The following is a 23,961-nucleotide window of genomic DNA, read 5'->3' as shown; positions in this document are numbered from 1 at the left end:
CTCTTTGACCAAACGATTTAAATGGACGGAAGGACTACGAATTTGGACGGAAGAGAAAGTGAGGGACTTAAGTGTTGGGTCGCCAAAATAGAGGGACAGAAGTGTTAATTACGTTAAACCTCAGGGACTAAAAAGTAAATTTTCCTATATTATTTCATATATAAAATTTTTCACTTAAGTTTCTAGAAAAATTGAAAGATTAAAACGATAAATTTTGCTGTTTCCTTCGATCAAAGCTTTCACATTGGAGGGTTTTTCTCGCCACCGTTTTTGAAAATTTGATTCTTTTCACCCACGTAAAATTCAGTGGCTCATTTAGTGGAAATTATTTTTGCAAGACTAATTAATATCACATCAAATTGATATGATTTGTCACAAATTTAATAAAGTTTAAATTTTAAAATTCCAAAGTAATTATTTTTTATAGAAAATTCTTATTATATGTTTTTTTTAAAGAAATTATACTCTACGACAACTAATTAAATTATATGTAATTTTAATATTACATTTTAAAAATAAATAAATAAAGAAGTAGAACAACCGTTTTTGACTACCATTACAAAGTCCACAAACGCAAAACCCAATCCACCCAGCCTCTATAAAACCGTCTCAGCCCCTCCTTTTTCTATTTTCTTCCTCGTGGCATCATTTCCTGGTTTTCTTCTACCGGAGGATTCCTCCAGGTAAATTCTCCCTCGCTAGCTTCTGTCGAGTCATCTGTTGATTAATGGCGGTCTCGCGGCTTTTTTGACATCAAATTTTTCTCTCGCAATTTGCAGATCTAGTTGCTGTATTGTTCTAGTTAATAATTTTGGCTAGCAGTTTGTCAGATGTTCAAATCGAACAGAGTAAAAGCTACAGTTAATTTATTTTAGATCAGATCTGGTTACTCTTAGCGTCTTGTTTTCGATTTTTGGATGATTTTTAGCTTTTTCATGGTTCTGCTGTTAGTGATCTTATTCCTAACGATTCCTGTAGAATTGTATTTCATGGTTTACTCTCTCTCTCCTCTCCCTTTTTCTGGCCTTTTGTATATTATTTTTTTTATTTGTTCAAAGAAGGGGCGAAAATGTTGGGTTTGAGAACTCTCATGTTTTAGTAGCTTTATTTGGTTTGAATTGGTATAGTTTTGACCGTCTTTGTGCGTATGATATAGAAAAGTTTTTCTCTTTTAATTTCTTTCTTTCTTTTTTTTTTCGGTCTGGAGCTTAGATCTCTGGTCAAATTTGTCAAATTTATATTTGTTTGGTAGGAAAGCACTGGACGAAAATTTGAAAGAAGAAATAAAAACGAATTTGAAAGTCCTTTTCATGTTTATATTGTTGTTATTTTTCATTTTTTTTTATGTGAAAATCTTTTTTAAGTGAATCTGGTTTCATGGTGCTATAATTATTATGTAGGGTAATTTTGTTATGGTGATTTGATCAGCAGTTCTCTGGTAGGTTTAGTATAAATTAAATGATTAATTAATTGATCTTCACTAATGGTTGCACGGACTTAATATTTTCTTTTAATGTCTGGACCCGTTTTGAGCTTGATTTAGCTGACATTTGTATATCTTGGTTATGTTGATGTGGCAGGAGTTCTATTGTAGATATTACCGTGCAAATTTGAAGATGAATCACTTTAATCTTCATAAGGACGCCTTTGCCTCCCATGATGAGACTAGAGGCTTGGTTTCCATATATGATTCCAAGGGTTCTGTTCTATGCCCCAAACCCCGGCGAGTTGGAATTCCGGCTAACAATCCCATCAGGCCTATGAGATGGCATATGAGGTATTTCTTTTGCTAGATAACTTTGCTTTATAATTTAGATTTACAACTCTTGTGTTGTCCCTTGAGGCAACCCAAGAGGGGGGGTGAATTGGGTTTATAAAAAATTTAATGGCAAAGACAAGAAATTAGAAGAGAATAGGGAAGAGAAAAATCAACACAAAGATTTATAGAGGTTCAGCTATCCAAGCCTACGTCCTCTCCTCAAGCTCCACTTGAGAGTTCAACTCCACTATCAAATCTTCTTTGGGTGAAGATCAAAACCCTTACAATCTTAGAGCAAGCCTTTGCTCTTTACAAATCTCTTTTTCCACTCAAGAGCAATTCTTTGCTCAATGCCACACTCACAACAACAGAATCTCTCAATCAACCTTTACTCACTCAGAAAAGCCAACCAATTACAACTCAAAACAAGCTTTCAAGAAATCAATGCTTTGGCTCAAGGTTTTGAGAGAGAGAGAATAAAAAATGCTGTAATCTCAATAAATATTTGCTTAGATGGTTGTTGTAACCTCACAACAACAAAAACAAGTTGTATTTATAGTTCATTCATAAATATGGCCGTTGGGGGTGCATTAAATGCAAATAGAGCCGTTTATGTTCAGAAATAACCGTTATACCGTGCCCAGAAAAACTCAGGTTCGGCGGCCTAAGCTTAGAGTTCGGCGGCCGAACCATTTGGGGCGAAGAGACTATTCCTTTAAAACTGAACTTTCGGCGGCCTAAACTCAATGTTCGGCGGCCGAACATGGTGGACTTTCGTTTCTGTTCCTCACTTTCGGAAGCCAAACTTTAGGCTTCGGAGGCAGACCCAAAACACACTTTCGGCGGCCGAAGGTTAAATGTTCGGCGGCCGAAGGTGTGGGACTTTCGTCTCTGTCCCTCACTTTCGGAAGCCGAAGGTTACACTTAGGGGGCTGGTTGAAAACCCACCTTCGGCGGCCGAAAGTCAATGTTCGGCGGCCGAACATAGGGGACTTTCGTTTCTGTCCCTCACTTTCGGAAGCCGAAGGTTACACTTAGGGGGCTGGTTGAAAACCCACCTTCGGCGGCCGAAAGTCAATGTTCGGCGGCCGAACATAGGGGACTTTCGTTTCTGTCCCTGACTTTCGGAAGCCGAAAGATGACTTTAGGGGGGCAAAAAAAAAAAAAATTCTTTAAATCTTTGAAAAATCATAACTTAGGCTGTAAAAATCCCTTTTTCAAACCGTTTGAACTTTTGCAACCTATATTTTTAGATCTTTCATTTTGATGAAAAATAATTTCAAAATCACTTCTTTTGGAAAATTTCATTTTGGTCCCTGAAAGTCAAGTACTTTTTAAAAAGTGGCCATATCTAAAAGAACTTTTAGAAATGAAAGAACCCTTGAGCCATCACAATCAATTACTTGAAATTCACAATGAATAGAATTTAACAAGGCATAAACAAAAATAATTTCTTATCCCTTTCTTGTGGTATGCTTCCATAATTGGCACTTTTCACTTTTGTGATTGAAGCAATTTCATTTATTTCAATAGGGAACCTGCAAGCTCAATACAAACACCTTTGAAGATAATTAGTAGCACACCAATTGTTTATTAATCATCAAAACAAGGATTAGGACATTTAGGTCCAACAATCTCCCCCTTTTTGATGATGACAAACAATTGGTAAACATTAGTATAATAATCATAAGTGTAGTGTGTGTATTTTAAAAATTTCTCCCCCTTAATGTGCTCCCCCTGTCAAAAATAATTTATGCCATATTTAAAATGAGAGAAGGCACATAAGGGAGGTTTTGACTCAATGCAATGAGATGCAATGGATCCTATATGAATGAATGAGTGCTAACAAGGAATGCATCTCAAATGAATACACACAATATTCACAATCCAAGGTAATAACCAAATATAGCCAATATCATCAAATATGTACATAAAAAATACCATCCATTCTCCCCCTTTTGACATCATCAAAAACAAAAAAATATCACAATATCAAACGGGAAAGAACAAAAGCAACTACATAAACAACAAAATATATCACTGAGGAGGCTGAGGAGGTGGCACTCCAGATGACTGCTGAAGGAAGCGTAAAATCTGACTCTGCTGCTCGATCATGGTCTGCTGCTGGTCTGTAAGTCGTGCTAACTGCTGCTCCATCTGAGTCTGGCGATCAGATATCTGAGTCTGGCGATCAGACATCTGAGCAACCTGCAACTCCAGACGACCCATGGCATCATACAGATCAGATGCAGTTCGAGAAGATGTACCCTGCTCGGTGGACCGCCCGGTACTAGTATCGCCTCTGGGAGCTCGCTCTGTCTCAAGATCAGCAGGAGAAGCATCATCTGACTCCTCATCAGAACCATCATGTGCTTGTGCTGCTGCATGTGCTGCTCTGCGAGCTGCAAAATCTCTCCTAGAATTATAAAATTCATTGCCTCTCCTAGTCAAACCCATGTGGTGGAGGGTAGCCTCAGTATAGGGTGTGTACTCACTAGACAGAGGTAAGGCCGACTCGGTACCTGGGTCAACACCTAGGGCTCGGAGAAGAAGAGTAAGATGACGACCAAAGGGGAGACAGCCTCGACTCAGCCTAAGGGAGTCTGCTATAGAGTGAATCATAATATGTGGCAGGTTAAGGGGTCGACCCTCTAGCAGACAAGACACTACAAACATGTCAGAGTAGGAGAGTGCAGTCCTATGACCCGATCTAGGGAGAATCTCATAGGTGACTATGTGGTGAACAACTTTGGGGAGAGTGTTGAGGTCACAGGCCTTAAGCCTAGAGGGCTCCGCACGATCTACGTCTCCTGAAATGACCCTAGTCTGGTGAAGGGAAGAGACCTCACCAGTAATCCACTTATGAGTGGTGGATACAACAGCCCCAGAGTTGGGGATACCTAGGTGACGAACAATGATGTCAGGAGTGATGTAAACCCTCTGACCATTTACAAAACTGACTAGGTGAGGGGGAGTGTGACGGGTAAAGGTGTGTAGGTTAGCATAGAACTCCCTAACAATCCTAGGATGGGTGTCTGCTGGAGTGATAAGAAGGTGGTCCCATTCCTGAACAATGAAGGGCTGTAGGAAACCCTGAGTGCGAAAAAGCTGAACACTATTATCATGGATTGTTCTCCCAGGATGAACAAACCTGAGAGAAAAAGGCTCAAAAGCTGGATCCTGCTCTCTAACTACAGGGAACTCAAAGGGTGGTGAGGCAGGATGGTCTGGGGAGGGAGACCTAGGAGCTCTACTGGATTGACCTCTAAAATATGGGTGCCTACGGGCTGTGGATTTTCTACCCATTCTAAAACACAGCAGCTAAAGAGGCAATGAAAGAAACAAACAGAAAATAAAATACCAACCCATAAGCAATTCATTATCACAAAACTCAATCCATAAATCACAGTCATATAACTGTTATTGCACCACATCCATATTCAGAACTAAAAATATTAACAGTTTTTATATATGAATCCAGCTAATCAGTAAAATAATCCAGCTAACAGCATATTGATACCCAGCTAACAGTAAAATAATTCATCTAACAGCATATACAGAGCAACAGAAAATTAGCCAGCAGAGTTTACATATACTCATGGCAACAGATAACCCAGCTAACAAAGAGCAACAAGTAAAAAAAAATATAACAGGCAGTTTTCATAAAGATATCAACAACCCAGCTATCAATGTAGATATAAAGACAGCAACAGAAAAAAAAGAGAAAAAAAAAATTACAGGCAGTTTTACATATACCCATATCAACAAAAAAAAAATCAGAAACACAAACCTAGTCATATTAGGAGCTAAAAACAATATAAAATCAACAGAAAATAAACCAAAAACAAGCAACAAAAAAAAGAGAGAAAAACACATACCCAAAGGAGAAAAGCGCGAAATGGGTTCCTTGAGAAGAAAATGAGGTGTTTTGAGGCGTTTGAGTGAAGGAAAAGAAGGAAAAAGGAAGTTTTTGGAGAAAAAAGGCTCAGAAACGAGCGATTTGGGAGAGGGAGACGAAGAGGACTTCGGGGAGAGAGAGAGAGAGCGTCGGGGAGAGAGAAGGGCGCGCGAGGAAGATGATGAGCTGTCGCGGGGGTTTTTAAGGGACGCGCAGTTTCGGCGGCCGAACTAAGCTTCGGCGGCCGAAACTGGGCAGGTTTAGGGGGCCGAACTTAATCTTCGGCTGCCGAAACTTGAGAATGTTCGGCGGCCGAATAAAATGTTAGGCGGCCGAAAGAGAGAAAAAAGAAAAAGACAAAATAAATTCCCGCTTTTCATATTGCCCTTGAAATTGAAGGTTAGGGGGCCGAAAGTGCCTCCGAACCTGGAATTTTTGGGCTTCCCCTCCCTTTTTTTTTTTTTTTTTTTTAAAAAAAAACTTTAACAAACAATTTTGACATGCTTTCAAAAAGATACACACACAACAAAAAAATACACTCAACAACCACCATCTAGCATTCCCAATTCCCTTTTAATGAAGTTAAATCTTTCTTCATTTAAAGGTTTAGTGAAAATATCAGCTAGTTGGTTGTTTGTATCCACAAACTCAAGAACAACATCACCATTTAACACATGATCACGAATGAAATGATGTCTAATGTCAATATGCTTAGTTCTAGAATGTTGAATGGGGTTCTTGGTTAGATTGATTGCACTTGTATTATCACATTTAATAGGAATGTGATCAAGAGATACTTCAAAATCTCTTAATTGTTGTTTAATCCAAAGGATTTGACTACAACAAAGACCCGCCGCCACATATTCGGCTTCGGCGGTTGATAGTGCAACCGAATTTTGTTTCTTGCTACACCAAGAAACAAGAGATTGTCCTAGAAGTTGACAAGTACCCGAGGTACTCTTCCTATCAAGAATGCTTCCGGCAAAGTCGGCATCCGAGTAGGAACATAAAGTAAAGGATGAACTTCTAGGATACCATAACCCCAAATGCAATGTGCCATGTAAATATCTAAGAATGCGTTTAACGGCATGCAAATGAGACTCTTTAGGACATGATTGAAAACGTGCACATAAACATACGGAAAACATGATATCCGGTCTAGATGCGGTGAGATATAAAAGGCTTCCGATCATACCTCTATAGAGCTTTTCATCAATAGGCTTACCCTTTTCATCCTTGTCAAGCTTGGTGCTTGTGCTCATTGGAGTTCTACTTGGCTTGCTATTCTCCATTCCAAACCTTTTGATTAGCTCCTTTGTGTATTTGGCTTGGTTGATGAAGATGCCATCCTTAGCTTGTTTGATTTGAAGCCCAAGGAAGAATTTGAGTTCTCCCATCATGCTCATCTCAAACTCACTTTTCATAACTTTAGAAAACTCTTCACACAAACACACATTAGTAGCACCAAATATAATATCATCAACATATATTTGCACTACAAGGATGTCATTTCCATGATTTTTGACAAAAAGAGTTGTATCCACTTTGCCTTTTGAAAAACCATTTTGCAAAAGAAAATTACTTAGTCTTTCATACCAAGCTCTAGGAGCTTGTTTTAAACCATATAAAGCTTTGGACAATTTAAAAACATGATTTGGAAATTCATGATTTTCAAACCCCGGAGGTTGCTCAACATAAACCTCCTCCTCAATAAAACCATTTAAAAAGGCACTTTTCACATCCATTTGAAAGAGATTAAAATTCATGTATGATGCATATGCAAGCAAGATTCTAATGGCTTCTAATCTAGCTACGGGGGCAAAAGTTTCATCATAGTCTATGCCCTCCTCTTGGTTATAGCCTTTAGCTACCAACCTAGCTTTGTTTCTAATGATATTGCCATCTTCATCAAGCTTATTCCTAAACACCCATTTGGTGCCTATAGTGGGGTGATGTTTTGGTCTAGACACTAAGGTCCAAACCTTGTTTCTTTCAAATTGGTTGAGTTCTTCTTGCATAGCAAGAACCCAATTCTCATCACTAATAGCCTCATCTATAGACTTTGGTTCTATATGAGATATGAATGCAATATTATTACATACATGTCTAATAGATGATCTAGTAGTTACCCCTTGTGATGTATCACCAATTATTTGATCCTTGGGATGATCTTTCTTGTAGGCCCAATCCCTTGGCAAGTCATGTTGGACTCCTTGACTTTGTGTAATTTGCATTTGTTGCTCTTGAAGTCCAACTTCATCTTCCTTTGCCTCTATTGAGTCCTCCTTGGGTTGACTTTGATCTCCATGAGGTTGAGGATCTTCAAAGGTCAACTCATCAAGGTTACCTACAAGATCATCATCACAAGAGACCTCCTTTCTAGGAGCAAAGGGATTAGATTCATCAAAAACAACATGCATTGACTCTTCAACTATCAAGGTTCTTTTATTGAATACTCTATATGATTTACTAGAGATAGAGTATCCCAAGAAGATACCTTCATCGGTTTTGGAGTCAAATTTGCCTAGATTATCCTTATTGTTTAATATGAAGCATTTACAACCAAAAACTCTAAAATAACTAACTCTAGGTTTCCTTCCATTCCAAAGCTCATAAGGAGTCTTATTTAAGAGAGGTCTAATTAAAACTCTATTTGAAACATAACAAGCCGTATTTATGGCTTCCGCCCAAAAATAAGTAGGTAAATTATATTCTCTTAACATAGTCCTCCCCATATCTAAAAGAGTTCTATTTTTTCTTTCAACAACACCATTTTGTTGGGGAGTCCTAGGAGATGAAAAATTATGAGTGATCCCTAACTTATTGCAAAAAGTTTCAAATTTTTCATTTTCAAATTCTCTACCATGATCACTCCTTATAGAAGAAATTTGAAAACCCTTTTCATTTTGAACTTTCTTTGTAAAACTTTTAAAAGCATCAAAGCAATCATCCTTACGAGCAAGGAACACAACCCAAGTATACCTAGAGTAGTCATCAACTATAACAAACCCATAATGCATGCCACCAAGACTAGCTACTCTAGTTGGACCAAATAAATCCATATGCAAGAGTTGCAAAGGTCTAGAAGAGATTACCTTATTAATAGCTTTAAATGAACTCTTAACTTGCTTACCCATTTGACATGCATCACATACTTTGTCCTTTTCATATTTGATCTTTGGAAGACCATCAACTAGCTCATCTTTGCTCAAATTTTTGAGGAGATCCATGCTAGCATGAGAAAGCCTTCTATGCCAAATCCAAGAGTTATCACTAATAGACACAAAGCACTTCATATCTTGGTTAGTCATAGCTTGTAAGTCAATAAGATAAATATTCTCAACTCTTTCACCAACAAACAATATTTTGTTATCCGACATTCTAGACACAAAACATGATTTTGGCTCAAAGATAACTCTACAACCTTTATCACATAATTGACTCACACTTAACAAATTATGCTTCAAACCATCAACTAATAGAACTTTATCAAGAATAGGAGAGTTTTCCTTACCGACTTTACCTATACCAACAATTTTACCTTTTCCATTGTCTCCAAAGGTTACTTGTCCACTTCCATCTTTCTTTTCAAGAGAGATGAAGTGATTTGAGTTTCCGGTCATGTGTCTTGAACATCCACTATCTAGATACCATTTGCTTTCAATTTTTGAGGATTTCAAGCACACCTAAAAGAAAGAATTCAAACACTTTTAGGTACCCAAATGTACTTGGGTCCTTGGGGGTTAGTCATTCCACTATCCAATTTCCATATGCTACCATATCCAAGATGCAATTTTCTAATAGAGCACTTATAGTTGGTGTGACCAAACTTGCCACAATAGTGACAATGACCATTGAACCTTCTTACTCTAGGTCCATAGGTGAGTGAGTGTGTTTGAGTTCTCATGTGGCCATTTCTCCTTTGCTTATTAAAAGCATGTGAGCAAGAGATATGATTAGAGTGGTGATTTTGTGAACTAGAAGTGTGTGTTCTATAATGATCATTTCTCTTATATGCAAATTGCCTAGGTGTGTGTCTTATATGAGTGTTGTAACTAGTGGATTGGTGTACATGTGCATTCCTTGTAGGTGCATTCCTTGTAGGTGCATTCCTCATAGACATATTGCTACTAGAAACTTTAGGCACATTTCCATTTGAGCTAGAAACCTTAGGTTCATGTGAGTTGGTAGCTTTAACAAAAACGGTTTTAGAAAAATTTGCTTGAGTTGATTTGTCATAGCCAAGGCCATACTTGATGCTAGGAGACCTTTGAGAGTCTAAAATCTCATCAAGTTTGTCCTTGCCTTTTAAAAATTTTGAAAGAGAATTTTTCAACTCAAGGATTTCATTTTTCAAATTTTTATTTTCTAGTGAGAGCTCATCTAAGGATTTTTGTAAAGAATCATTTGAGGGTAAAGGTTCCTTAGGTGAGTTCTCACTTTCCTTTTTAAAGCTAGCTAACTCACATTTCAAAATTTTATTTTTCCTATGACTCTTTTCAAGCTCATCATTCATCAATTTTAAAGCACCTACAAGTTCATCATATGAAAACTCAACATCATCATCATTTAAAGTAAAGTCATCAAGAGTAGTTACCTCATCGGAGCTTTCCTCTAGAGCCATGAAGCACATGTTGGCAATTTCATCACCAACCTCCTCTTCTTCGGAATCACTTGACTCATCCCATGTTGCTTTGAAGGCCTTCTTCTTGAACTTCTTTGATAGGCTTCTTCAACTTGGGACAATCCACTTTGTAGTGACCCGGCTTATTACATTCATAGCAAATGACTACTTCCTTTTTGCTTGATTCACCCTTTTCCTTTCTAAAATTCTTCCTTGGGATGAACCTTTTATTTTGGAGAAGCAACTTCCTTATTCTCCTAGTTACCAAGGCCAATTCTTCCTCACTTATTTCTTCTTCTTCCTCACTAGTATCTTCGGAGGCTACCCTTAGAGCAATGTTCTTTTTCATCTTGCTAGGTTCCTCCACTTGCTCTCTCTTTAGAGTCATCTCATAGTCAATGAGATTCCCCAAGAGTTCATCCAATTGCACTTTGGTCAAGTCTTTGGCATCCTTTAAGGAAGTTACCTTTGGTAGCCATTCTTTAGGTAGACATCTTAGGATTTTCTTCACCAACTCTTCATTTGTGAATGTCTTCCCAAGAGATTTCATCCCTCCAATGATCTCAATGAACCTATCATACATTTGGCTAATAGTTTCATCGGATTTCATCTTGAACAACTCATATTGATAGATGAGGGATTCCATCTTGTTTTCCTTGACTTGATTGGTACCTTCATGAGTGACAACCAAAGCATCCCAAATTTCCTTGGCGGTGGACTTCATGCATACTTTGTTGTACTCACTTCTACTAAGAGCACAAAACAAGATGTGAATGGCTTTGTCATTGAGGGCTACCCTTCTCTTCTCTAGCTCACTCCATTCACTCTTAGGTTTTTGCTCTTGGTTTCCATCAATGAATCTTGTGGGAAAGAAAGGCCCATTCTCTACAATGTCCCACAAATCAACTCCTTCCGATTTAAGGAAATAATACATTCTATTTTTCCAATATAGAAAGTCATTTCCATCAAAGAAAGGTGGTCTCACAACCGATTGACCTTCTTGAGAATTGAGGGCTGCCATTTGATCTTTACTCCAAGATAATTATATCTTCAAGAAAGGGAGACTTAGCTCTGATACCACTTGTTGTCCCTTGAGGCAACCCAAGAGGGGGGGGTGAATTGGGTTTATAAAAAATTTAATGGCAAAGACAAGAAATTAGAAGAGAATAGGGAAGAGAAAAATCAACACAAAGATTTATAGAGGTTCAGCTATCCAAGCCTACGTCCTCTCCTCAAGCTCCACTTGAGAGTTCAACTCCACTATCAAATCTTCTTTGGGTGAAGATCAAAACCCTTACAATCTTAGAGCAAGCCTTTGCTCTTTACAAATCTCTTTTTCCACTCAAGAGCAATTCTTTGCTCAATGCCACACTCACAACAACAGAATCTCTCAATCAACCTTTACTCACTCAGAAAAGCCAACCAATTACAACTCAAAACAAGCTTTCAAGAAATCAATGCTTTGGCTCAAGGTTTTGAGAGAGAGAGAATAAAAAATGCTGTAATCTCAATAAATATTTGCTTAGATGGTTGTTGTAACCTCACAACAACAAAAACAAGTTGTATTTATAGTTCATTCATAAATATGGCCGTTGGGGGTGCATTAAATGCAAATAGAGCCGTTTATGTTCAGAAATAACCGTTATACCGTGCCCAGAAAAACTCAGGTTCGGCGGCCTAAGCTTAGAGTTCGGCGGCCGAACCATTTGGGGCGAAGAGACTATTCCTTTAAAACTGAACTTTCGGCGGCCTAAACTCAATGTTCGGCGGCCGAACATGGTGGACTTTCGTTTCTGTTCCTCACTTTCGGAAGCCAAACTTTAGGCTTCGGAGGCAGACCCAAAACACACTTTCGGCGGCCGAAGGTTAAATGTTCGGCGGCCGAAGGTGTGGGACTTTCGTCTCTGTCCCTCACTTTCGGAAGCCGAAGGTTACACTTAGGGGGCTGGTTGAAAACCCACCTTCGGCGGCCGAAAGTCAATGTTCGGCGGCCGAACATAGGGGACTTTCGTTTCTGTCCCTCACTTTCGGAAGCCGAAGGTTACACTTAGGGGGCTGGTTGAAAACCCACCTTCGGCGGCCGAAAGTCAATGTTCGGCGGCCGAACATAGGGGACTTTCGTTTCTGTCCCTGACTTTCGGAAGCCGAAAGATGACTTTAGGGGGGCAAAAAAAAAAAAAATTCTTTAAATCTTTGAAAAATCATAACTTAGGCTGTAAAAATCCCTTTTTCAAACCGTTTGAACTTTTGCAACCTATATTTTTAGATCTTTCATTTTGATGAAAAATAATTTCAAAATCACTTCTTTTGGAAAATTTCATTTTGGTCCCTGAAAGTCAAGTACTTTTTAAAAAGTGGCCATATCTAAAAGAACTTTTAGAAATGAAAGAACCCTTGAGCCATCACAATCAATTACTTGAAATTCACAATGAATAGAATTTAACAAGGCATAAACAAAAATAATTTCTTATCCCTTTCTTGTGGTATGCTTCCATAATTGGCACTTTTCACTTTTGTGATTGAAGCAATTTCATTTATTTCAATAGGGAACCTGCAAGCTCAATACAAACACCTTTGAAGATAATTAGTAGCACACCAATTGTTTATTAATCATCAAAACAAGGATTAGGACATTTAGGTCCAACATCTTGGATGTTCTAACGTTGTCTGTTTCTTTGAATAACAGTCATCAAGCCGAGATGTGTGATTCAAAAGCCAGGGCAGAGCTTTTGGACATTATCCTCATGAAGGTATTATTATTTTTATTCCACTCTTTTCTTTTTAGTTTTGTTGCATAAGTATAACCTTGATCAATGAATAAAATTGCAAATAAACGTCTCACTTGAGATGAATGTTCTTTTTGGAACGATATTTCCCAACTAAAAATTTGTCATCTTCCAACATGCTTCATGTGTATAAGTTAGTTTGGCAGTTCAATTATATTCTTGATGGGCATCTTGTATAGGCTGTACTTGTATTAGTTTTTATCTTGTTTAGGTGAGCATTAAAAATTCTCTCAGGAAGGATTCTGTAGGTTGTCTGCCAAGTTAATTGGTTTTGTGCAAAATTTAAATTTTATTGATTGGGATCTTTCTGTTTTCTGTAACAGGATGGTCATGGGGCTGAACAATCTGCAACCCATGTAGCCTCATCACCCCCTTTTTTTTGTGGGTCTCCTCCTTCCAGGGCTGCTAACCCAGTTATTCAAGATGCCCGATTTGGAGATGAAAAACTTACTCCAGTTTCGCCACTGTTAATTCCATCACCTTCAAGTTTATCATCTCCAACATCACGCAAAGGAGAGTGCATGAGAATGAAGTTTGGGCTTAAACCAGCTGCAGTTAGAGTAGAAGGATTTGATTGCCTCAATAGGGATCGCCAAAATTCCAGCATCCCTGCTATGGCTTAGAACACAAAAATCAAGTGTAAATAGAAGGAAGCTTAGTTGCCTCCGCAGTCACAAAACACAGCAGACTTAACAAGAGGGAATTCTGAAATCTTTTTGGAGAGAGTCGAGCATTGCTATAAATAGTGTATATATGATATGTTTGTGCTGGTGATCCTTGCTAATATCTCAGTAGGTAGTTTGATTGTAGAGAGAAGTGAAAGGGGCAATATGGTTTGAGAGCTAAGCTCTTTTGTAATGTAAGATAAGAGAATTAGTAATTGGGAGGGTTTTTTTTATTTCATAGTGATCACCATGAAAAAAATTTGTGTACAGTGCCTATTGGTGATTGAATTTTTGGCCATTTACTCTTGTAAATGTAATTTGGTGATTGTTAAATGGCTTGGTACTTTGTTTCATGCTTTCCTCCAATTTATTAGTGAAAACTGTTTGCATCTATTCATGCATGCTGCAGGAAATGGTTCAGATTTGCTAGATTTCCTGGAACTATCTATATGAACGGGTGGATTGATATTTTTCCCCTTCTGAATGAATGGAAAGAATTTAGTATAGCACTATCCATAAAAGAAAATTAAATTTCATTTTAAAGTCAGGATGATTGGATGATTGGTTCTCTTGCTTTGAAGTTTGGACTAGCTATGAATTATCGTTTCTGCATTGAACCACCTCTGAATCTGCTGTAAACCTGTTTCTCAAATTTGATTTTCTCTGGACAACAATCTATGGAACAATTTAATAACTGTTGGAAATTCTTTTTGTTGATTTGATCCTGTTATGATTGAAACTCATCATCTCAGATAACTCTAAAAATACTATTAACTAAAATTGATTAATATTTTTAGATATTTTAAATTTACGGCAATATTTTTCAAGTGAATCAAATGACAGAGAATTATACGTAGTAAATTTATTTATTATTTGAATAGAATCCCCATTGCTAATATATCAAATGCATTAATAGAAACTGAGTTTTTTTTTCCCCCTTTTTTTCTTTCCAACTTGCATCCAATGATAAAACGACTCCGTCTTGAAGCTAAATGTACCTCTACAAAAGGCGATAGGAGATGGGAAATTAACAAACGGCGTTAAGACGCAGCATCTCAGTGATTTTCCTTCAAAATGGTTCAATTCCTTCAGAAAAATTGTTTAAATCTGCTACTCATTCTACAACTGTAAGTACATCTATTTACCTATGTATGATCTGTTTTCTCTCTGCTTGTGCAGTTCATAGCTTACGGGAATGGACTAATTTCCATCCATGGCGTTCTTTTGTGGGATCACCTCATATGAAATAGGTTACGTGCTCAATGTAGGGTAACTCCAGCTTCTTCTTTTTTTACCTATGATCGGCTACTGCTTCGTTGCGTTGATTTCTTCACCCTTGAACTTAAAATTGCGATTCATTTAGTTAGCCTTGATAAGGCCTGTGCATTTGATTTGTTCTTGCTTGAATACTTCTGTCATTAGTCCACAGCTCTCGAATTTTGATGGAGATTAATTGTTTAGGCTTTTGATGTTCAACTTTGATGGATATAACTAGCTTTCGAAGTGTGGGTTTTGACGGAGAATCTGAAAAACACATATTTCTGGATTAGAAACTTCGATGCAATTCATGAGTCTTTTAAAATTCAAATAGCAGGCTCCATAGGTGTGCATTTGAAATAAATGAGAAAATGGATTTGTGTTTCAAGTGAACACTTGTAAAATTTCAAAAATAATGTCAAATTCAAATGCCTTATCGTTTGAAATTCACACCTAACAGAATGAAATTTAAGAAAATATATGCATCAAAGTTGTGTGGCTTATAGTGGTATCTATGTTCTCTGTTAAGTATCAGAAGAAAACCAATAAATATGGTGTCTTGCTCTTCTAAACGTCATTTGCATTTTAGTTGTTTGATGATACATTTGGCAGTGAATCCAAGAGAATATGCATAAATGGTATAACTGTTAGAAAAAGCCAAAATAGTATACGAGTAATTCATAGTCATAACATCGTACGTTATATTAACTATACTTTGATCAATTTACTGTAAAAAGTATCATTTTCTTATTTATTTTAAATGTGTGTTATCGGTGAGTAATGACTTGTCAACGTATGCTAGGATTGCCTTTCTTTTTGGAATGTTATCGGCAGATGGAAACAGCATAATGTCAGATTAGAAGATATTTAGTTGTTGAAGGGCATGTATTTTTCTGAATTTTAGTCTACTAATTTATCCTATGTAAAGTTGAAATAAGAAATTGCTGAACTATGTATACTTGATGCATGAATTTGAGTCCACTTTCCAGCGGAAGTTCTTTGCAGGCAGCTAATATTCATTCTTAAAACCTGCAAAGCTTCCTTCTCAATCTGCTTGTGAAATAACTGAGTAGATTTGACAGCCACTACAAGGATTACTAATTTTACAGCCAGAAGGATGTTTGAAGCATCAGAAGTTTTTCTTATAAAAGCAAAATGAATTTTTCTGTAGACAATTGTTGAGTTACGATTTTTCGGAATCATACCCATAAAACATTTATTGCAGAACTCTTATAATAAATTTGCTTCTTTTTATTAAGATTTTTATGAGAATTCCTTCTATAAATATATGGTCAACAGTTTAATGCAGTACATGATATAAGAGATGTGATCACGTCATCATTTTTGTTTGAAAACGATTGTAAATCATGGACCTGTTATGTGTCTTCAACCCTCTACACAGAATATATATGTTCATTTGGCTAGCAACTAAGAGAGAAAATATTGTAGCATGCTATGGACATACTGATGGTTTGCTGTTCCACTAATAGTTGAATGGATAATATTATAAATAAACTAAAGAGTGAAATGGTTTTCTAATTTTTTTTGCATACCGAGGAAGCATCGGAAAATCTATGCATCTATGTTTTGTATGTATAAACATGGTAGGCATCCTGCTGATTGTCCAAGAGCTCCATGCAGGTTGAGTTTTTGGATTGGAATGGTACCTGGAATTTGGAAATGTGAAGCCATCTTAGAATGTGCTCTGACTTATACTAAATAATTAAAATGTATTTACTTCTCTACCAAACTAAATCCTGTGGATAACCAATTTATCTGTAGAATAGGTTAGTTGATAGTGATATTGTTGATGACCATCTGATGCTGTCGTTGGGTATTGCAGTGGTTTTATGGTCATTCTTGCCGACAGCCTGTCTTGATTGGTGGTCGCTGCTAATGAGGGACGGTGTTGACTGCCAAGAACCATGTAAGAACATGACGAGTCTATCCTCTGCATTTTGCCCATGCCTACCCCATGTTAAGGTAGACGTAGATTATTTTCTTTTTGTTGAATTTCTTTTCAAAGCTAGATTATTAATTTATTGTCAATGAATTTTCTGTTCTTTGAAATAACCAACAAATTGGACTCTATCGATGGCTGCCTTTCATTTTTCCTTGTTTTTCACCGGTAATTGGTATGGCTATTGGTGGTCATTGAACGATGAGGGTCTGTGCTGCTGTTGTTGCTAGATATTTATAAACAAAAATGTCCTCTTTCATATTTATCAAATAAATAAACAAGTGACAATGTAATAAAACTTGTATGGTCATTTTTATTAATTATTTTAACACTTTTTCTATGTTTTTAAAAAGTAATAACACAACTGATTATTAATTTTCTTAAATTTTGCATTTTCATCATTAAATTAAATATTATTAATTATTAGAATTAAAAATTGACTTGAAGAAAAGAAAATGCTATGATAAAGATTCTCCAAGATATTGTTGTGAAAATTAAATTGAAATTGTCATAGTTTAGGCTGTAATGTAAAGTAGATATCAAAATTTATGAGTAAATTCCTTATTTAGGTAATTAGCCACTACAGATTTGGTTTCGTATCTCAAATCATAATTCCTCTTAATGCCCTCATTTATTATTTGATTTCTTCTGCTAAATATTTCAGATTTTGTCATCACACGATATTTTCACGAGAAGTTAAAATGCCCCATATGTAATTAATGTTATTATATTCAGATCAAACCGGTTAATTGAATTTCTAAAAATCGATTAATTGCATTTAAATTGATTTGGATTTGTAATTAAACAGGATGAAGAGCTGACCTATTATGTAGGCGAAGTTATGTTTCGTAAAAAATAATCAAAGAGAAGTTGAAATTTAACCTGTGTTGATAGCTTCAGTTTTCCTCTTATTTCATCATATGGTCTCTTAATATTCGATTTGAGAAAATGATCTGTAAAATAAGAAAAGATAGTCAAGGGCTCACTGAGAATGCTCCGGTGGAGATCCTTTTCTAGTGACTCATAAATTAGAGTAGTATAAATAAACAAGAGTTGCTGGAGCGAAGGAAGCTGAAGGAAGAAGAAAACTTCTATTTCTTCTCCTGTCTGCTAGTGATGTATAACTGCCTTTTTGCTACAGTGCCACCTGTCTTTGTTACTCAGTTTCGTACGTACGGATGTGTCAAAATCTCTCTCCACGCTAGGTGGCCATTTAATTCTCCTCGGCGCACATGCGGGCAGGATTGCGAAGTGACTAGGCCTGGTCCCCTACTTTTTGTCACGTCACCGAACTAGTCTCCCTTCAAATGGATTCACGCATGTAACTTATCCGACCTATTTCTCGTTATCGAGTCGAGGCTCGCCTCGTGGAACTAGTCGGTTTTGAAAAAAACCTTGTGGACTTTGGACTTGCGTCCTTCTTTTAAGGCCAGGCCTTGCTATAAATGGGGAAGCCCAACGGTCATTAATTGGTATTCGTTAGGATTTAAATTCGTTATATTTTAAAATTATTAAATTAAAATTTATTAATAAATATTCATAGGTTCCTTACATGCATGAATTTTTTATTTTGTAATATAAATGTAAAAAATACTAATTATTTTTATATATTTTCTTTTTGTTAATTAAACAAAGAAATTTGCATATGATATGAATTAATAAGTAATACTAAAAATCAAAACCAGAGTCTCCTCGTCGGAAAGTGGGTCCCGTAAATTGCATGGTCACATCTCAACGTTGCCCTACGTGCATGGCCACGTATAAAGCAAGAGAAACGCACGCATGCGCTTCTTCTTCCATCTGGCGATATTTTATTATAAGAAAGAATTAAGGACTCAAACTTAAAGTTTCTTCACTCGCGATTTGGTGTTCGTTTTATATTCATTGCATATCGTCATCTTCTTTTTCCTTTTTCTCGAGAAAATCTGGAGCCCTAGAAACTGAAACAGAAAACCTATTTCAGCATGGTTCTGGTCCAAATCCTTAGAGGCCACTTTATATGAGTAATGAACCCACCTGGACAAAGACGCAGCCTCTCTTCACTCCCCTTGGGTCTCTTTCCCTTTGGCTGCACAATGAAGAGAGCCAAAGTGAGCTCAGTGTATGAAGATGAGAGGAGAAATAGAAGCAGAGAAGAAAAAGACTATAGCTCAAGGAGGGCAGGAATCCAAGCAAAAGCTCGGAAACATGGGCACAAAGAAAATGCGAAACCTCATTACTTTGTCCGCGGCAGGGCTAAAAGAACAGCATCCATGTTGGAGAAGAAGAAAAGCGGACAAGGTTACAATGAAGAAGCTGTTGCAGCAGCGAAGGGCGTGATGCTGGAGAAATGGGAAGGAGAGCCAGAGTGGTGGGAGGAGTGGCCATTGAGCTGGAGTTATGAGGAGCAATGGATGTGGAGTGGAACTTCCATATGGGATTTCCGCCGATACTGGGAGGTGATGGACGGTCTTTATTTCGTAAATGGAGGTGATCAATATCAAGATCAAGAGGAAGCTTGGAAGGATTGTGATGATGATATCTGGAACTTGAGAGCCATTACTGATATTACAAATCCTTGATATGGACGTGAGAGTGAAATATCCAAAGAGAGCAACTGCTGTGTGTGAATTATAAACACCTTGGCTATGCTTATAGTAAGATTTTAAGTTGATAAAATTAATATTTTTCTTTTTTGCAGTATTAATTTTATCTGGGTTTTTCATTTTGTTGCTAATTAGTCTCAAATTGGCCTTAGAAATTGAGGTTTACACTTGTACGATCCATAATTTTCTTGCATGAGTTAATTAGGTTGCAAATATAATCCAAAAAATTAATATTATATAATAAACAGCTGTTCTAGAAGGACCCATTTTACTTGGTAAGTTAAAATTAAAATTCATTTGATGCGTACCAATTATTTTTCACATGGGTTAATGGTATTTTATTATTTTTTTTTATATATTTTTTTTCCTGTTCATCCTTTGTATATTGGCTACGGCTGCAGCCTGCTTTGTGTATGTATATAAACTGTGATTTTATTGATTGAGAAAGCAGACGAGGCGAAGGGCTCACGAATGTAAATATAAAGATAGGTAACGTTTGCTTATTTTGATTAGGTTGATAGTATCTCAGTAATTGTAGATACAAAAAGGGATTTGCAATTTAATTAGTATGGAAGGCTTTAATTTAGTAAATTATATTGAATCATGTGGTTAGGTTTAGTGGTGTTTCAATTGTTTGTTAGGCTAAATAGTTAACAAGAATTTGAATCATACAATTAGCAGCAGAACTTCCAGTACTTATATATAAAACTTGCATGATATTGATGCCCATGGTTGAAGATAATTAGGGTTTTAATGAATTACTACTAATAATAAAAGATTAATTTTTGAATCGTACGTATATGTAATTAATTAAGCTTAGTTCTGTTTCAATCATTCTGAAATGGATTTTGATTGAGATTAATTTTCTTTATTAACCTCTTCGGGAATAATTAAACACAATAGTTTAATGTTTATGACTTCTCTCAATTAATAAAGATCAAATAGTCAGAAAGCTTTTTTTTTAAATTTTATTCCAAATTTTAAAATTTTATACTAATTAGAATCGATGCCACAACTAAAAATTAAGTATGTTGATGTGGCGTTAATAAATAGCTAACATAAAGTATAATAATAAAAATATCTATTCATCGTTGTTTAACTTAGCATCCGCGACTACTACATCTGCTTTTTATGCCCCTCTGATCCCTATTATTTTAGTTATTCTAGTTACTCCTCTTGGTATAGGCAATTCCTGGATTTGGCATTTCACATCCAATGAATAGTACACAGTTAGATATGGTTATCGTCTCCTGATAAATCGTGTTTTTGATTCTGATCACTCCTTGCATTTGTCTAGCCATTTGTGAAAAAGAATTTGGATTGCTCAAGTCACCCGTAAGTTGCATATCTTTCTTTGGTGATACTTTTATGGGGTTTTACCTGTGTTTGCTAATTTGTTCTATCGATATTTAGTGCATTCCTCTCTTTTCCCAGTATGTCAATCCCAATCTGAGACCATTGAACATTTATTTTTCTTTTGTAATTTTTTCAGAGCAGTTGGTTTCTCAGCCCATCTAGCTATAAGCTTTCTTATGCTGGTTTTCCTACTTTTGTTCAGTGGTGGGCGGACTTGTTGAACTCTTCACTTTTCCAATCTTCTAGCCCTTACCTCTTCACAATGGTTATTGTCACTTTATGGCATATTTGAAAAGCAATGAATAACTTTGTTTTTAATAGGGCGCAACCAGATCCTCATGCTATATCTCTCGCCAGATTTTTTATGATCTTCATCAATTTTAACTTAATGGTGTTTTTGCTAATCGTTCCTCTTCGTCGGTTGCCTCCTTAAGAGTGCCTATGGATTTGGCTTGGCATCCTCCCCCTTCTAGTGGATCAATTAGTTTTCTTTGGCCGCTAGCTTTTATTGCATCTGATAGTATGGGCATTGTTCTTTTTGGATTCACTAAAAAGGTCTGGTGTTCGTCTATTGATGCTGGTGAAGCTCGGGCTATTTTGGAGGGCGTTTTATGGGCATTGGATGGGCTATTGAGTGGGAGACAAATTCTTCCACTCTTCATGCAGCGTGTAGTGGTACTCATCCTTTTCTTCCTTGGGACATTAGTTCTACCGTATTGGCTATCCTTCATTTTCGTTCTCACTTTTTGCATCTCCAGGTGTCTCGTGCAGTTAATCATTTTGCGGATCTAGTTGCCAAACTTTCTTTACGAAATTTATTTCCTTCGGGCTGGTTTCTGTGTAGTTTTTCGGAGCTGTCCTAACTTTTGTAGTCATTGCCATCTTTGGCCTTATAATGCATTATTTTGCATGGCGCAAGAAAAAAAGAATAATGGATGGGGAAGTAATGGTAGATGGCTCGAGAAATAAAAAGATAATATCTCTCCATCCTTTTCTCTTTAATTTTGTCACTCCTTTCCTTATATATGCATTCCCTTTATTCCTCCTTCTCAATCCATTATCACAATAAAATGATGGTCATCATTAATTTTGATATTTTTATATGAAATTCAAATTTTAAAACTTAAGATTTTATATATTTTTATAAATAATCTTTATAAATCTTAAAATATCTAAAATGTGAATTTTGTGAATTTTATTGGTGATGTCTGAGATTTGGAAATGGATTTAGGCTCAGGTGAGATTTGGTAAGCTTGGTCTCTATTTTTTCCCTTTTTATTCTCTTTCCTTTTATCTTTTTGGACGTGTCCATACTGTGTCCGTACCTCTCTATCAAATTTACGCGGGCAACTAGTATGGATGTGTTGTGTCCTTACCTTTCGTCAGACGACCATTTAATTCCATTCGACACTACTTGGACATGATCCCAAACATTGGGGAGTCTATCTTTCCATGGAGGCTGATGGGCATTTAGGCTAGGTTCCCTTGGGCCCGTTCAGGTCCTATCCAGGCTCAAAGAGGCAGACTTGGAACTTGTGAGAGATTATTCTCTTATTGCATGTTAGGCCGGCGCTTAGTTCGACCTAGTTTCTTTTACTTGGGATGCATGGGGCCCAGTGGCTTAGGGCCCATTAGTCATGAGCACCTCGGCTCTAGATACACTCAAAGGTGTGATCACTGTTGGAATGCGAGGTTGATAAGGTCGCTATTCTTTTCTCTCCCACCGGTAATTATTTAACGCCTCTAAACCCCTATCTTGCCTTCTCTCTGGTATATTCTGCCTTTTTTCATCAACATCTCTTCCCCTCTCCTTGTCATCCTGGGCGAACCGGCTAATGGTTAAGGCATTGTCTTGCCTTATATATTTCTCCACTCTTTTCATCATCTCTGACAAGATAGTAGAAGGCTTTCGGCACAAAAACCCAAATAACTTTGGGGAAGTCGTGCCCTTTTGCATGGCCTCCACCGCTCTCGCTTCATCCAGCTCCGGTATCTACAAGGCTTTCAAGTTGGACCTGACCACGTATTCCCTCAGGGACTCGTTCCTCCTTTGCCTGACGGTCTCCAAATAACTCGTCTTTCTTTTAACAGGGACTCTAATGATGAACTTGCTAATGAACACGTTGGCTAGGTCTACAAAGTTCCTGACGCTCCCTGACTCCAAGCGGTTGAACCAAGCCCGAGCTGGTCCTGTCAGGGTTGTTAGGAAAACTTTACATATTAAAGCATTAGAGTGAGTCTGTAACTCCATAAAAGTCTTATAATTCAACACATATTCTCGGGGATTTCTTGTCTTGTCATAGGCTTCCAAGGTTGACTTCAAAAACTTCTTCGATATCATCTCCTCCTAGATCCGCTTCACAAATGGTGATGAGGTTGGCAACAGGGGACAGCTATTGTCTTTGACCTCAAGCTGTTCTTTCAACTTCTCCAACTTCTGATCTACTTTTGTGTCCTCCCTCCGAGGCCTCTTCTCCAGGCGGTAATGGCTTCCTTCCAGCTCTTCATTGTCATATCTCTCTGTAGGTTCAGAAGAGTATCTCTATGCCTCGTCGTTTTCTATGAGCTCCCTTGCTATCCTACCCCTCATCCGGACTGTTCTTTCAACTTTTCCAACTTCTGATCTACTTCTGTGTCCTCCCTCTGAGGCCTCTTCTCCAGACGATAATGGCTTCCTTCCAGCTCTTCGCTGTCATATCTCTCTGTAGGTTCAAAAGAGTAGCTCTCTGCCCCGTCGTTTTCTATGAGCTCTCTTACTATCCTGCCCCTCATCCGGGCCATTAGTTCATTCCTCTGACTCACTTCTCCATCTCCATCTCCCTCTCCTGTTCTCCTGCTACTTTGTTAGGAAATCTGATAGTTCAGCGTAGATTGGGGCTCGCTATGGTTGAGCCCTTCTCCCATGGATGGCATGCTCAATGGGGTATTGAGCCCCCTTTGTTGGAACATATGGCTTAGCTAGTTGGCAGTGCTTAGTAGCTGGAGGGTCATGTTTTGAAGTTCTTGGTCTGACAAAGGGATTTAGGGCATGGTTCCAGTTGAGCTAGGTGAGGAGTTTAGTAATGTAGGCG

General features: G+C 37.4%; 2 protein-coding genes across 4 annotated transcripts; both read left to right on the top strand.

Moving 5' to 3' along the window:
• The first annotated feature begins 556 nt into the window (after nucleotides 1–556).
• LOC110631254 lies at nucleotides 557–17,080 on the top strand. 3 transcript variants are annotated; one of them, XM_043957295.1, is made up of 6 exons: nucleotides 816–860; nucleotides 1,581–1,777; nucleotides 12,968–13,031; nucleotides 13,391–14,809; nucleotides 14,912–14,996; nucleotides 16,833–17,080. In XM_043957295.1, the coding sequence occupies exons 1-4, from the start codon at nucleotides 831–833 to the stop codon at nucleotides 13,688–13,690; spliced, it is 591 nt and encodes a 196-aa protein (XP_043813230.1). In that variant the 5' UTR covers nucleotides 816–830; the 3' UTR covers nucleotides 13,691–14,809; nucleotides 14,912–14,996; nucleotides 16,833–17,080. The 3 variants fall into 3 exon arrangements, with proteins under 3 accessions (XP_043813234.1, XP_043813230.1, XP_043813229.1); XM_043957299.1 differs by lacking the exon at nucleotides 816–860 and adding an exon at nucleotides 557–683 and having other exon boundaries at nucleotides 13,391–14,996; XM_043957294.1 differs by having other exon boundaries at nucleotides 13,391–14,996.
• On the top strand, nucleotides 16,843–20,352 carry LOC110611623. The gene is made up of 2 exons (XM_043957303.1): nucleotides 16,843–16,972; nucleotides 18,913–20,352. The coding sequence occupies exon 2, from the start codon at nucleotides 18,956–18,958 to the stop codon at nucleotides 19,508–19,510; it is 555 nt and encodes a 184-aa protein (XP_043813238.1). The 5' UTR covers nucleotides 16,843–16,972; nucleotides 18,913–18,955; the 3' UTR covers nucleotides 19,511–20,352.
• The last annotated feature ends 3,609 nt before the right edge of the window (nucleotides 20,353–23,961 follow it).

Source organism: Manihot esculenta, chromosome 1, assembly GCF_001659605.2.
Source record: "Manihot esculenta cultivar AM560-2 chromosome 1, M.esculenta_v8, whole genome shotgun sequence".
Lineage (NCBI taxonomy): Eukaryota > Viridiplantae > Streptophyta > Magnoliopsida > Malpighiales > Euphorbiaceae > Manihot > Manihot esculenta.
The sequence above is the reverse complement of the archived record's forward strand: the minus strand, read 5'-3'. Positions and strand labels throughout refer to the sequence as shown.